The sequence below is a fragment of the Coregonus lavaretus genome, assembly GCF_964263955.1.
Source record: "Coregonus lavaretus genome assembly, contig: HAP1_SCAFFOLD_1107, whole genome shotgun sequence".
Taxonomy (NCBI): Eukaryota; Metazoa; Chordata; class Actinopteri; order Salmoniformes; family Salmonidae; genus Coregonus; species Coregonus lavaretus.
Window position 1 is genome coordinate 24,069 of NW_028157192.1, and position 12,522 is coordinate 36,590.

At 53.2% G+C, this 12,522-nt stretch overlaps 1 protein-coding gene across 1 annotated transcript in view; it reads left to right on the top strand.

The window, feature by feature from the left end:
• LOC311125696 (transcriptional regulator ATRX-like) overlaps positions 1-12,522 on the top strand; it is a gene marked incomplete at its 5' end in the record, with an annotated part of 98,307 nt that overhangs the window by 20,294 nt on the left and 65,491 nt on the right. The window contains 2 exons of the mRNA XM_084199730.1: positions 5,711-5,858; positions 7,571-7,671. Of these exons, the coding sequence (XP_084055856.1) occupies positions 5,711-5,858; positions 7,571-7,671 (249 nt within the window). The remainder of the gene's footprint in view (positions 1-5,710; positions 5,859-7,570; positions 7,672-12,522) is intronic.

The following is a 12,522-nucleotide window of genomic DNA, read 5'->3' on the forward strand; positions in this document are numbered from 1 at the left end:
CCTCCCCTCCCCTCCCTAGTGCGGCCAGCCCTTGCCCTCTCCCCTCCCCTCCCTAGTGCGGCCAGCCCTTGCCCTCTCCCCTCCCCTCCCTAATGCGGCCAGCCCTCTCCCCTCCCCTCCCCTCCCCTCCCCTCCCCTCCCCTCCCCTCCTCTCCCCTCCCCTCCCCTCCCCTCCCCTCCCCTCCCCTCCCTAGTGCGGCCAGCCCTCTCCCCTCCCCTCCCTAGTGCGGCCAGCCCTCTCCCCTCCCCTCCCCTCCCCTCCCCTCCCCTCCCCTCCCCTCCCTAATGCGGCCAGCCCTTGCCCTCTCCCCTCCCCTCCCTAGTGCGGCCAGCCCTCTCCCCTCCCCTCCCTAGTGCGGCCAGCCCTCTCCCCTCCCCTCCCCTCCCCTCCCCTCCCCTCCCCTCCCCTCCCTAGTGCGGCCAGCCCTTGCCCTCTCCCCTCCCCTCCCCTCCCTAGTGCGGCCAGCCCTTGCCCTCTCCCCTCCCCTCCCCTCCCTAGTGCGGCCAGCCCTTGCCCTCTCCCCTCCCCTCCCCTCCCTAGTGCGGCCAGCCCTTGCCCTCTCCCCTCCCCTCCCTAGTGCGGCCAGCCCTTGCCCTCTCCCCTCCCTAATGCGGCCAGCCCTCTCCCCTCCCTCTCCCCTCCCCTCCCCTCCCCTCCCCTCCCCTCCCCTCCCCTCCCCTCCCCTCCCCTCCCCTCCCCTCCCTAATGCGGCCAGCCCCCTCCCCTCCCCTCCCCTCCCCTCCCCTCCCCTCCCTAGTGCGGCCAGCCCTCTCCCCTCCCCTCCCCTCCCCTCCCCTCCCCTCCCCTCCCTAGTGCGGCCAGCCCTTGCCCTCTCCCCTCCCCTCCCCTCCCTAGTGCGGCCAGCCCTTGCCCCCTCCCCTCCCCTCCCCTCCCCTCCCCTCCCTAGTGCGGCCAGCCCTTGCCCCCTCCCCTCCCCTCCCCTCCCTAGTGCGGCCAGCCCTTGCCCCCTCCCCTCCCTAGTGCGGCCAGCCCTTGCCCTCTCCCCTCCCCTCCCCTCCCCTCCCCTCCCCTCCCCTCCCCTCCCCTCCCCTCCCCTCCCCTCCCCTCCCTAGTGCGGCCAGCCCTTGCCCTCTCCCCTCCCCTCCCTAGTGCGGCCAGCCCTTGCCCTCTCCCCTCCCTAATGCGGCCAGCCCTCTCCCCTCCCTCTCCCCTCCCCTCCCCTCCCCTCCCCTCCCCTCCCTAATGCGGCCAGCCCCCTCCCCTCCCCTCCCCTCCCCTCCCCTCCCCTCCCCTCCCCTCCCCTCCCCTCCCCTCCCCTCCCCTCCCCTCCCCTCCCTAGTGCGGCCAGCCCTCTCCCCTCCCCTCCCTAGTGCGGCCAGCCCTCTCCCCTCCCCTCCCCTCCCCTCCCCTCCCCTCCCCTCCCTAGTGCGGCCAGCCCTTGCCCTCTCCCCTCCCCTCCCTAGTGCGGCCAGCCCTCTCCCCTCCCCTCCCCTCCCCTCCCCTCCCCTCCCCTCCCCTCCCTCTCCCCTCCCCTCCCTAGTGCGGCCAGCCCTTGCCCTCTCCCCTCCCTAGTGCGGCCAGCCCTTGCCCTCTCCCCTCCCCTCCCCTCCCTAGTGCGGCCAGCCCTTGCCCTCTCCCCTCCCCTCCCCTCCCTAGTGCGGCCAGCCCTTGCCCCCTCCCCTCCCCTCCCCTCCCTAGTGCGGCCAGCCCTTGCCCCCTCCCCTCCCTAGTGCGGCCAGCCCTTGCCCTCTCCCCTCCCCTCCCCTCCCCTCCCCTCCCCTCCCTAGTGCGGCCAGCCCTTGCCCCCTCCCCTCCCCTCCCCTCCCTAGTGCGGCCAGCCCTTGCCCCCTCCCCTCCCCTCCCCTCCCTAGTGCGGCCAGCCCTTGCCCCCTCCCCTCCCTAGTGCGGCCAGCCCTTGCCCTCTCCCCTCCCCTCCCCTCCCCTCCCCTCCCCTCCCCTCCCCTCCCCTCCCTAGTGCGGCCAGCCCTTGCCCTCTCCCCTCCCCTCCCTAGTGCGGCCAGCCCTTGCCCCCTCCCCTCCCTAGTGCGGCCAGCCCTTGCCCTCTCCCCTCCCCTCCCCTCCCCTCCCCTCCCTAGTGCGGCCAGCCCTTGCCCTCTCCCCTCCCCTCCCCTCCCTAGTGCGGCCAGCCCTTGCCCCCTCCCCTCCCCTCCCCTCCCCTCCCCTCCCCTCCCCTCCCCTCCCCTCCCCTCCCTAGTGCGGCCAGCCCTTGCCCCCTCCCCTCCCCTCCCCTCCCCTCCCCTCCCCTCCCCTCCCCTCCCTAGTGCGGCCAGCCCTTGCCCTCTCCCCTCCCCTCCCTAGTGCGGCCAGCCCTCTCCCCTCCCCTCCCTAGTGCGGCCAGCCCTCTCCCCTCCCCTCCCCTCCCTAGTGCGGCCAGCCCTTGCACTAGGAGTCCTGACTGGCACAAGGAGTTTGACCTCTAACCTCTAACCCTGATAAGCTACCCAGGAAAGGGCTGAAAATAGCCCATATAAATATATGTATCCTTAGATATAAGGTTCATGAAATCAATAATTTGCTAACATCAGATGAAATTCATATATTAGCCATTTCTGTGACTCCCTATCATTTGATTATACAGCAGTAGCAATAGAAGGCTATAAAATGTATATAGGAGACAGAAATGGTTATGGGGGAGGTGTTGCTGTATATAGTCAGAGCCATATCCCTGTAATGCTTAGAAGATCTTGTCAAGTGTTATTGAAGTGTGGTTGCAGGTTCACCTGGCACATCTAAAGCCTTTTCTTTTGGGGTGTTGCTATAGGTCACCAAGTGCTAACAGTCAGTATTTAAATAATATGTGTGAAATGCTTGATAGTGTATGTGATGTAAACAGAGAGGTCTACTTTCTTGGGGACCTGAATATTGACTGGTTTTCATCAAGCTGTCCTCTCAAGAGGAAGCTTCTCACTGTAACCAGTGCCTGTAATCTGGTTCAGGTTATTAATCAACCAAACAGGTTAATTACAAACACTACAGGAACAAGATCATCCACATGTACAGTGCATTCGGAAAGTATTCAGACCCCTTACATTTTCCCACATTTTGTTACGTTACAGCCTTATTATAAAATGGATTTTTTTTAAATCCCTCAATCCCATAATGACATAAAACAGTTTTTTTATTTTTATGTTTGCTAATTTATTCACACACAAAAAAAAGATACCATATTTACATAAGTATTCAGACCCTTTGCTATGAGAATCGAAATAGAGTTCAGGTGCATCCTGTTTCCATTGATGTTTCTACAACTTGATTGGAGTCCACCTGTGATAAATTAAATTGGTTGGACATGATTTGGAAAGGCACACACCTGTCTATATAAGGTCCCACAGTTGACAGTGCATGTCAGAGCAGAAACCAAGCCATGAGGTGGAAGGAATTGTTGCTGTGACTCTTATGTGAATGATGTTAAAAATATTTGTCGGTCTGATGTGATTAATAAGGAGCATCCAGACGCTGGACTTGATGAATTTATGAAATTGCTTCGTCCAATTATTGATAAACATGCACCTGTTAAGAAACTGACTGTTAGAACTGTTAAGGCTCCATGGATTGATGAGGAATTGAAAAACTGTCTGGTTGAAAGAGACGGGGCAAAAGGAGTGGCTAATAAGACTGGCTGACTTACTGCAAATAGAGAAATGATGTGACTAAACTCAACAAAAAGAAGAAGAAACTGTATTATGAAGCCAAGATCAATTATATAAAGAATGATTGGGAAAAAACTTTGGAGTACTTTAAATAAAGTTATTGGCAGAAAGACCAATTCAATCAGATGGCTTATTCACCACAAAACCATTTGATGTTACCATTTATTTTTATGATTACTTCATTGGCAAAGTGGGCAAACTGGAAGGTAATGCCAACGAACAGTGAGCTCGTATAGCATCGTACTCATGCATAAAAATATAATAATGAAAAAAGCATTGCAAGTTTGAATTTTGTAAAGTTAGTGTGGGAACAATAGGGTGGAATAATTGTTACCGATCAGTAATGACGAACCTCCTGGCAACTAGCTGCTGAGGATGGTAGCTGACTCTATAGCCACTCCTATCTGTCTTTAATCTGAGCCTAGAGGAAAGTCTTTGTCCTGGAGGGAAGCAAACGTGATAAAGCGGCCTTTACTCGTGACTTAACATTAATCTGATGACTGTTATTTTTTAATTAACTAACTATGTTTAATTGTTACCTGGAGGGAAGACCAAGTCATTCTTAGCAAACTGTTGGGAAAAATTGTTTGACCAAATATGATGCTATTTCTCTGTAAACAAATTAACAACATACTTTCAGGGTACTCGACATGTACTGCACATGTTTCAGCATGCTTCTAGAGAAGGGCATTCGACATGTACTGCACTGACACAAATGACTGATGATTAATTGAAAGAATTGATAATAAGAAGATTGTGGGAGCTGTACTGTTAGATTTCAGTGCAGCATTTTATATTATTGACCATAACCTGTTGGGAAAATGTATGTGTTATGGCTTTTCAACCTCTGCCATGTCGTGGATTCAGAGATATCTATCTAATAGAACTCAAAGGGTTTTCTTTAATGGAAGCTTCTCCATTGTCAAACATGTGAGGTGTGGTGTACCACAGGGCAGTTCTCTAAGCCCTCTTTTCTATTTTTACCAATGACCTGCCACTGGCATTAAACAAAGCATGTGTGTCCATGTATGCTGATGATTCAACCATATACGCATCAGCAACCACAGCTAATGAAGTCACTGAAACCCTTAACAAAGAGTTGCAGTCTGTTTTGGAATGGGTGGCCAGTAATAAACTGGTCCTGAACATCTCTAAAACTAAGAGCATTGTATTTGGTACAAATCATTCCCTAAGTTCTAGACCTCAGCTGAATCTGGTAATGAATGGTGTGGCTGTTGAACAAGTTGAGAATAAATTACTTGGTGTTACCTTAAATTGTAAACTGTCATGGTCAAAACATATAGAATCAATGGTTGTAAAGATGGGGAGAGGTCTCTCCGTAATAAAGAGATGCTCAGCTTTTTTGACACCACACTCCAAAAAGCAAGTCCTGCAGGCTCTAGTTTTGTCTGATCTTGATTATTGTCCAGTCGTGTGGTCGAGTGCTGCAAGGAAAGACCTAGTTAAGCTACAGCTGGCCCAGAACAGAGCGGCACGTCTTGCTCTTCATTGTAGTTAGAAGGCTAATATAAATACAATGCATGCCAGTCTCTCTTGGCTGAGTTGAGGAGAGATTGACTGCATCACTTCTTATTTTTATAAGAAAAGTTGTTGGAAATTCCTAATTGTTAGAATAGTCAACTTACACACAGCACTGACACACACACACTTACCCCACAAGACATGCCACCAGGGGTCTTTTCACAGACCCCAGGTCCAGAACAAATTCAAGGAAACATACAGTATTATACAGAGCCATGAGTGCATGGAACTCCCTTCCATCTTATATAGCGCAAGTGAACAGCAAACCTGTTTTCAAAAAACAAATAAAGCAACACCTCACGGCACAACTCCTCTCCCCCATGTGACCTACTTGTTGTGTGTATGTACTGACATGTATGTGTAACTGATAGATGCACACACACACACTACATGTTCATGTTTTTAAATATATGTAAATTATAAAGTATTTTACCTGTAATTTTTGTTATGCGTCGGACCCCAGTAAGACTAGCTGTCGCTAATGGGGATCCTAATAAAAATTAAATAATTAAACCTTACCCTCTGCCCTCCCCAGTACGTCCAGCCTCCAGCCCTGGCACCAGGAGTCCTGACTGGCACAAGGAGTTTGTAACGGAGGCTGACTCTGAGATCCTGGAGCATTCTGGGAAGATGGTGCTGCTGTTTGAGATCCTCCGCATGGCTGAGGAGGTGGAGGACAAAATGTAAGAAACTATAACATACATTTCTATATATTTGGCTGAGGAGGTGGAGGATAACTCCTCAGAACAACCAGAAGCTCCGCACTCAAAAATATGTCGCATAAAGCATACTTTATTATAAAAAATATATATATATTTTCACTGCATCAGGGAAATACAGACATACACAGACATTTCAGCTTTACAGCCTTCTTCGTGTGTAGGTACAATTTTCTTTTAAACAGCATTTGTAAAGAACAACCTATGAGCAGCAGGTGCTAGTCTCAGTCACCGGCTTCATCAATAAGTGCATCGACGACTTCATCCCCACAGTGACCGTACGTACATACCCCAACCAGAAGCCATGGATTACAGGCAACATCCGCACCGAGCTAAAGGGTAGAGCTGCCGCTTTCAAGGAGTGGGACACTAACCCGGACGCTTATAAGAAAACCCGCTATGCCCTCCAACGAACCATCAAACAGGCAAAGCGTCAATACAGGACTAAGATTTAATCGTACTACACCGGCTCTGGCGCTCGTTGGATGTGACAGGGCTTGCAAACTATTACTGACTACAAAGGGAAACCCAGCCGCGAGCTGCCCAGTGACGCGAGCTTACCAGACGGGCTAAATGCCTTTTATGCTCGCTTCGAGGCAAACAACTCTGAAGCATGCATGAGAGCACCAGCTGTTCCGGAGGACTGTGTGATCACACTCTCCGTAGCCGATGTGAGCAAGACCTTTAAACAGGTCAACATTCACAATGCCGCGCGGGACCAGACGGATTGCCAGGATGTGTGGACCAACTGCCAACTGTCTTCATTGACATTTTCAACCTCTCCCTGACCGAGTCTGTAATACCTAAATGTTTCAAGCAGACCACCATAGTCCCTGTGCCCAAGAAAGCGAAGGTAACCTGCCTAAATGACTACTGCCCCGTAGCACTCAGGGACTGCCCGTGGGAATCGAACCCACAACCATGGCGTTGCAAACGCCATGCTCTACCAACTGAGCTACATCCCTGCCGGCCATTCCCGCCAATTGTGCGCTGCCCCATGGGTCTCCCGGTCGCGGCCGGCTACGACAGAGCCTGGATTCGAACCAGGATCTCTAGTGGCACAGCTAGCACTGCGATGCAGTGCCTTAGACCACTGCGCCACTCGGGAGACGCAGTGTACATCAATTCATTAGAAGGTGGAGGAGAAAGTGTAAGGCGCCTGCCAAGATCTGGAAATATACAACACTTTGAGACAAGATGCACTGAATTGATCAATGCTAAGTGCTTGAATGAAATGCTTTGAAATGGTGCAGTGGAACATTTCCATGTTTTCAAACGTCCTGTTAACATGACAGTATCTTCTATCCCCAAACGTCCTGTTACCATGACAGTATCTTCTATCCCCAAACGTCCTGTTACCATGACAGTATCTTCTATCCCCAAACGTCCTGTTACCATGACAGTATCTTCTATCCCCAAACGTCCTGTTACCATGACAGTATCTTCTATCCCCAAACGTCCTGTTACCATGACAGTATCTTCTATCCCCAAACGTCCTGTTACCATGACAGTATCTTCTATCCCCAAACGTCCTGTTACCATGACAGTATCTTCTATCCCCAAACGTCCTGTTACCATGACAGTATCTTCTATCCCCAAACAGCCTGTTACCATGACAGTATCTTCTATCCCCAAACGTCCTGTTACCATGACAGTATCTTCTATCCCTTCATCAGTCTGGTCTTCAGTCAGTCTCTGATCTCTCTGGACCTGATTGAAGACTTCCTGGAGCTGGCTGGCCGAGCCAAAGAGGAGGACAAACCCTCTCCATACAAAGGTACTATACTGCCCTACACCCAAACCCCTACACCACAACCTCTACCCCCTAGACACTAACCTCTACCCCCTAGACACTAACCTCTACCCCCTAACCCCTACCCCCTAACCTCTACCCCCTAGACACTAACCTCTACCCCCTAGACACTAACCTCTACCCCCTACCCCCTAACCTCTACCCCCTAGACACTAACCCCTACCCCCTAACCTCTACCCCCTAGACACTAACCCCTACCCCCTAGACACTAACCTCTACCCCCTAGACACTAACCCCTACCCCCTAGACACTAACCTCTACCCCCTACCCCCTAACCTCTACCCCCTAGACACTAACCTCTACCCCCTAGACACTAACCTCTACCCCCTAGACACTAACCCCTACCCCCTAGACACTAACCCCTACCCCCTAACCTCTACCCCCTAGACACTAACCCCTACCCCCTAGACACTAACCTCTACCCCCTAGACACTAACCTCTACCCCCTAACCTCTACCCCCTAGACACTAACCTCTACCCCCTAACCTCTACCCCCTAGACACTAACCTCTACCCCCTAACCTCTACCCCCTAGACACTAACCCCTACCCCCTAACCTCTACCCCCTAGACACTAACCTCTACCCCCTAGACACTAACCTCTACCCCCTAGACACTAACCTCTACCCCCTAGACACTAACCCCTACCCCCTAGACACTAACCCCTACCCCCTAGACACTAACCTCTACCCCCTAGACACTAACCTCTACCCCCTAGACACTAACCTCTACCCCCTAGACACTAACCCCTACCCCTAGACACTAACCTCTACCCCCTAGACACTAACCTCTACCCCCTAACCTCTACCCCCTAGACACTAACCTCTACCCCCTAACCTCTACCCCCTAGACACTAACCTCTACCCCCTAACCCCTACCCCCTAACCTCTACCCCCTAGACACTAACCTCTACCCCCTAGACACTAACCTCTACCCCCTAGACACTAACCTCTACCCCCTAGACACTAACCTCTACCCCCTAGACACTAACCCCTACCCCCTAGACACTAACCTCTACCCCCTAGACACTAACCTCTAACCCCTACCCCCTAACCTCTACCCCCTAGACACTAACCTCTACCCCCTAGACACTAACCTCTACCCCCTAGACACTAACCTCTACCCCCTAGACACTAACCCCTACCCCCTAGACACTAACCTCTACCCCCTAGACACTAACCTCTAACCCCTACCCCCTAACCTCTACCCCCTAGACACTAACCTCTACCCCCTAGACACTAACCCCTACCCCCTAGACACTAACCTCTACCCCCTAGACACTAACCCCTACCCCCTAACCTCTACCCCCTAGACACTAACCCCTACCTCCTAGACACTAACCTCTACCCCCTAGACACTAACCTCTACCCCCTAGACACTAACCTCTACCCCCTAGACACTAACCTCTACCCCCTAGACACTAACCTCTACCCCCTAGACACTAACCTCTACCCCCTAGACACTAACCTCTACCCCCTAGACACTAACCTCTACCCCCTAGACACTAACCCCTACCCCCTAACCTCTACCCCCTAGACACTAACCCCTACCCCCTAACCTCTACCCCCTAGACACTAACCTCTACCCCCTAGACACTAACCCCTACCCCCTAGACACTAACCCCTACCCCCTAGACACTAACCTCTACCCCCTAACCCCTACCCCCTAGACACTAACCCCTACCCCCTAGACACTAACCCCTACCCCCTAGACACTAACCTCTACCCCCTAACCTCTACCCCCTAGACACTAACCTCTACCCCCTAGACACTAACCCCTACCCCCTAGACACTAACCTCTACCCCCTAGACACTAACCTCTACCCCCTAACCTCTACCCCCTAGACACTAACCTCTACCCCCTAGACACTAACCTCTACCCCCTAGACACTAACCCCTACCCCCTAGACACTAACCTCTACCCCCTAGACACTAACCTCTACCCCCTAACCTCTACCCCCTAGACACTAACCTCTACCCCCTAGACACTAACCTCTACCCCCTAGACACTAACCTCTACCCCCTAACCTCTACCCCCTAGACACTAACCTCTACCCCCTAGACACTAACCCCTACCCCCTAACCCCCTACCCCCTAACTAACCCCCTACCCCCTAACCTCTACCCCCTAGACACTAACCCCTACCCCCTAGACACTAACCTCTACCCCCTAGACACTAACCCCTACCCCCTAGACACCAACCTCTACCCCCTAGACACTAACCCCTACCCCCTAGACACTAACCTCTACCCCCTAGACACTAACCTCTACCCCCTAACCTCTACCCCCTAGACACTAACCTCTACCCCCTAGACACTAACCTCTACCCCCTAGACACTAACCCCTAGACACTAACCTCTACCCCCTAACCTGTACCCCCTAGACACTAACCTCTACCCCCTAGACACTAACCCCTACCCCCTAACCTCTACCCCCTAGACACTAACCTCTACCCCCTAGACACTAACCCCTACCCCCTAACCCCTACCCCCTAGACACTAACCCCTACCCCCTAGACACTAACCCCTACCCCCTAGACACTAACCCCTACCCCCTAACCCCTACCCCCTAGACACTAACCCCTACCCCCTAGACACTAACCTCTACCCCCTAGACACTAACCTCTACCCCCTAGACACTAACCCCTAGACACTAACCTCTACCCCCTAGACACTAACCTCTACCCCCTAGACACTAACCCCTACCCCCTAGACACTAACCTCTACCCCCTAGACACTAACCTCTACCCCCTAGACACTAACCTCTACCCCCTAGACACTAACCCCTACCCCCTAGACACTAACCTCTACCCCCTAGACACTAACCTCTACCCCCTAGACACTAACCTCTACCCCCTAGACACTAACCTCTACCCCCTAGACACTAACCTCTACCCCCTACCCCCTAACCTCTACCCCCTAGACACTGACCTCTACCCCCTAGACACTAACCTCTACCCCCTAGACACTAACCCCTACCCCTAGACACTAACCCCTACCCCCTAGACACTAACCTCTACCCCCTAGACACTAACCCCTACCCCCTAGACACTAACCTCTACCCCCTAGACACTAACCTCTACCCCCTAACCTCTACCCCCTAGACACTAACCTCTACCCCCTAGACACTAACCTCTACCCCCTAGACACTAACCTCTACCCCCTAGACACTAACCCCTACCCCTAGACACTAACCCCTACCCCCTAGACACTAACCTCTACCCCCTAGACACTAACTCCTACCCCCTAACCTCTACCCCCTAGACACTAACCTCTACCCCCTAACCTCTACCCCCTAGACACTAACCTCTACCCCCTAGATACTAACCTCTACCCCCTAGACACTAACCCCTACCCCCTAGACACTAACCCCTACCCCCTAGACACTAACCCCTACCCCCTAGACACTAACCTCTACCCCCTAGACACTAACCCCTACCCCCTAGACACTAACCCCTACCCCCTAACCTCTACCCCCTAGACACTAACCTCTACCCCCTAGACACTAACCCCTACCCCCTAGACACTAACCTCTACCCCCTAGACACTAACCCCTACCCCCTAGACACTAACCCCTACCCCCTAGACACTAACCTCTACCCCCTAGACACTAGACACTAACCTCTACCCCCTAGACACTAACCTCTATCCCCTACCCCCTAACCCCTACCCCCTAGACACTAACCTCTACCCCCTAGACACTAACCTCTACCCCCTAGACACTAACCCCTACCCCCTAGACACTAACCTCTACCCCCTAGACACTAACCCCTACCCCCTAGACACTAACCTCTACCCCCTAGACACTAACCTCTACCCCCTAGACACTAACCCCTACCCCCTAGACACTAACCTCTACCCCCTAGACACTAACCCCTACCCCCTAGACACTAACCTCTACCCCCTAGACACTAACCCCTACCCCCTAGACACTAACCTCTACCCCCTAGACACTAACCTCTACCCCCTAGACACTAACCCCTACCCCCTAGACACTAACCCCTACCCCCTAGACACTAACCCCTACCCCCTAGACACTAACCTCTACCCCCTAGACACTAGACACTAACCTCTACCCCCTAGACACTAACCTCTATCCCCTACCCCCTAACCCCTACCCCCTAGACACTAACCTCTACCCCCTAGACACTAACCTCTACCCCCTAGACACTAACCCCTACCCCCTAGACACTAACCTCTACCCCCTAGACACTAACCCCTACCCCCTAGACACTAACCTCTACCCCCTAGACACTAACCTCTACCCCCTAGACACTAGACACTAACCTCTACCCCCTAGACACTAACCTCTATCCCCTACCCCCTAACCCCTACCCCCTAGACACTAACCTCTACCCCCTAGACACTAACCTCTACCCCCTAGACACTAACCCCTACCCCCTAGACACTAACCTCTACCCCCTAGACACTAACCCCTACCCCCTAGACACTAACCTCTACCCCCTAGACACTAACCTCTACCCCCTAGACACTAACCCCTACCCCCTAGACACTAACCTCTACCCCCTAGACACTAACCTCTACCCCCTAGACACTAACCCCTACCCCCTAGACACTAACCTCTACCCCCTAGACACTAACCTCTACCCCCTAGACACTAACCTCTACCCCCTAACCTCTACCCCCTAGACACTAACCCCTACCCCCTAACCTCTACCCCCTAGACACTAACCCCTACCCCCTAACCTCTACCCCCTAGACACTAACCTCTACCCCCTAGACACTAACCTCTACCCCCTAGACACTAACCTCTACCCCCTAGACACTAACCTCTACCCCCTAGACACTAACCCCTACC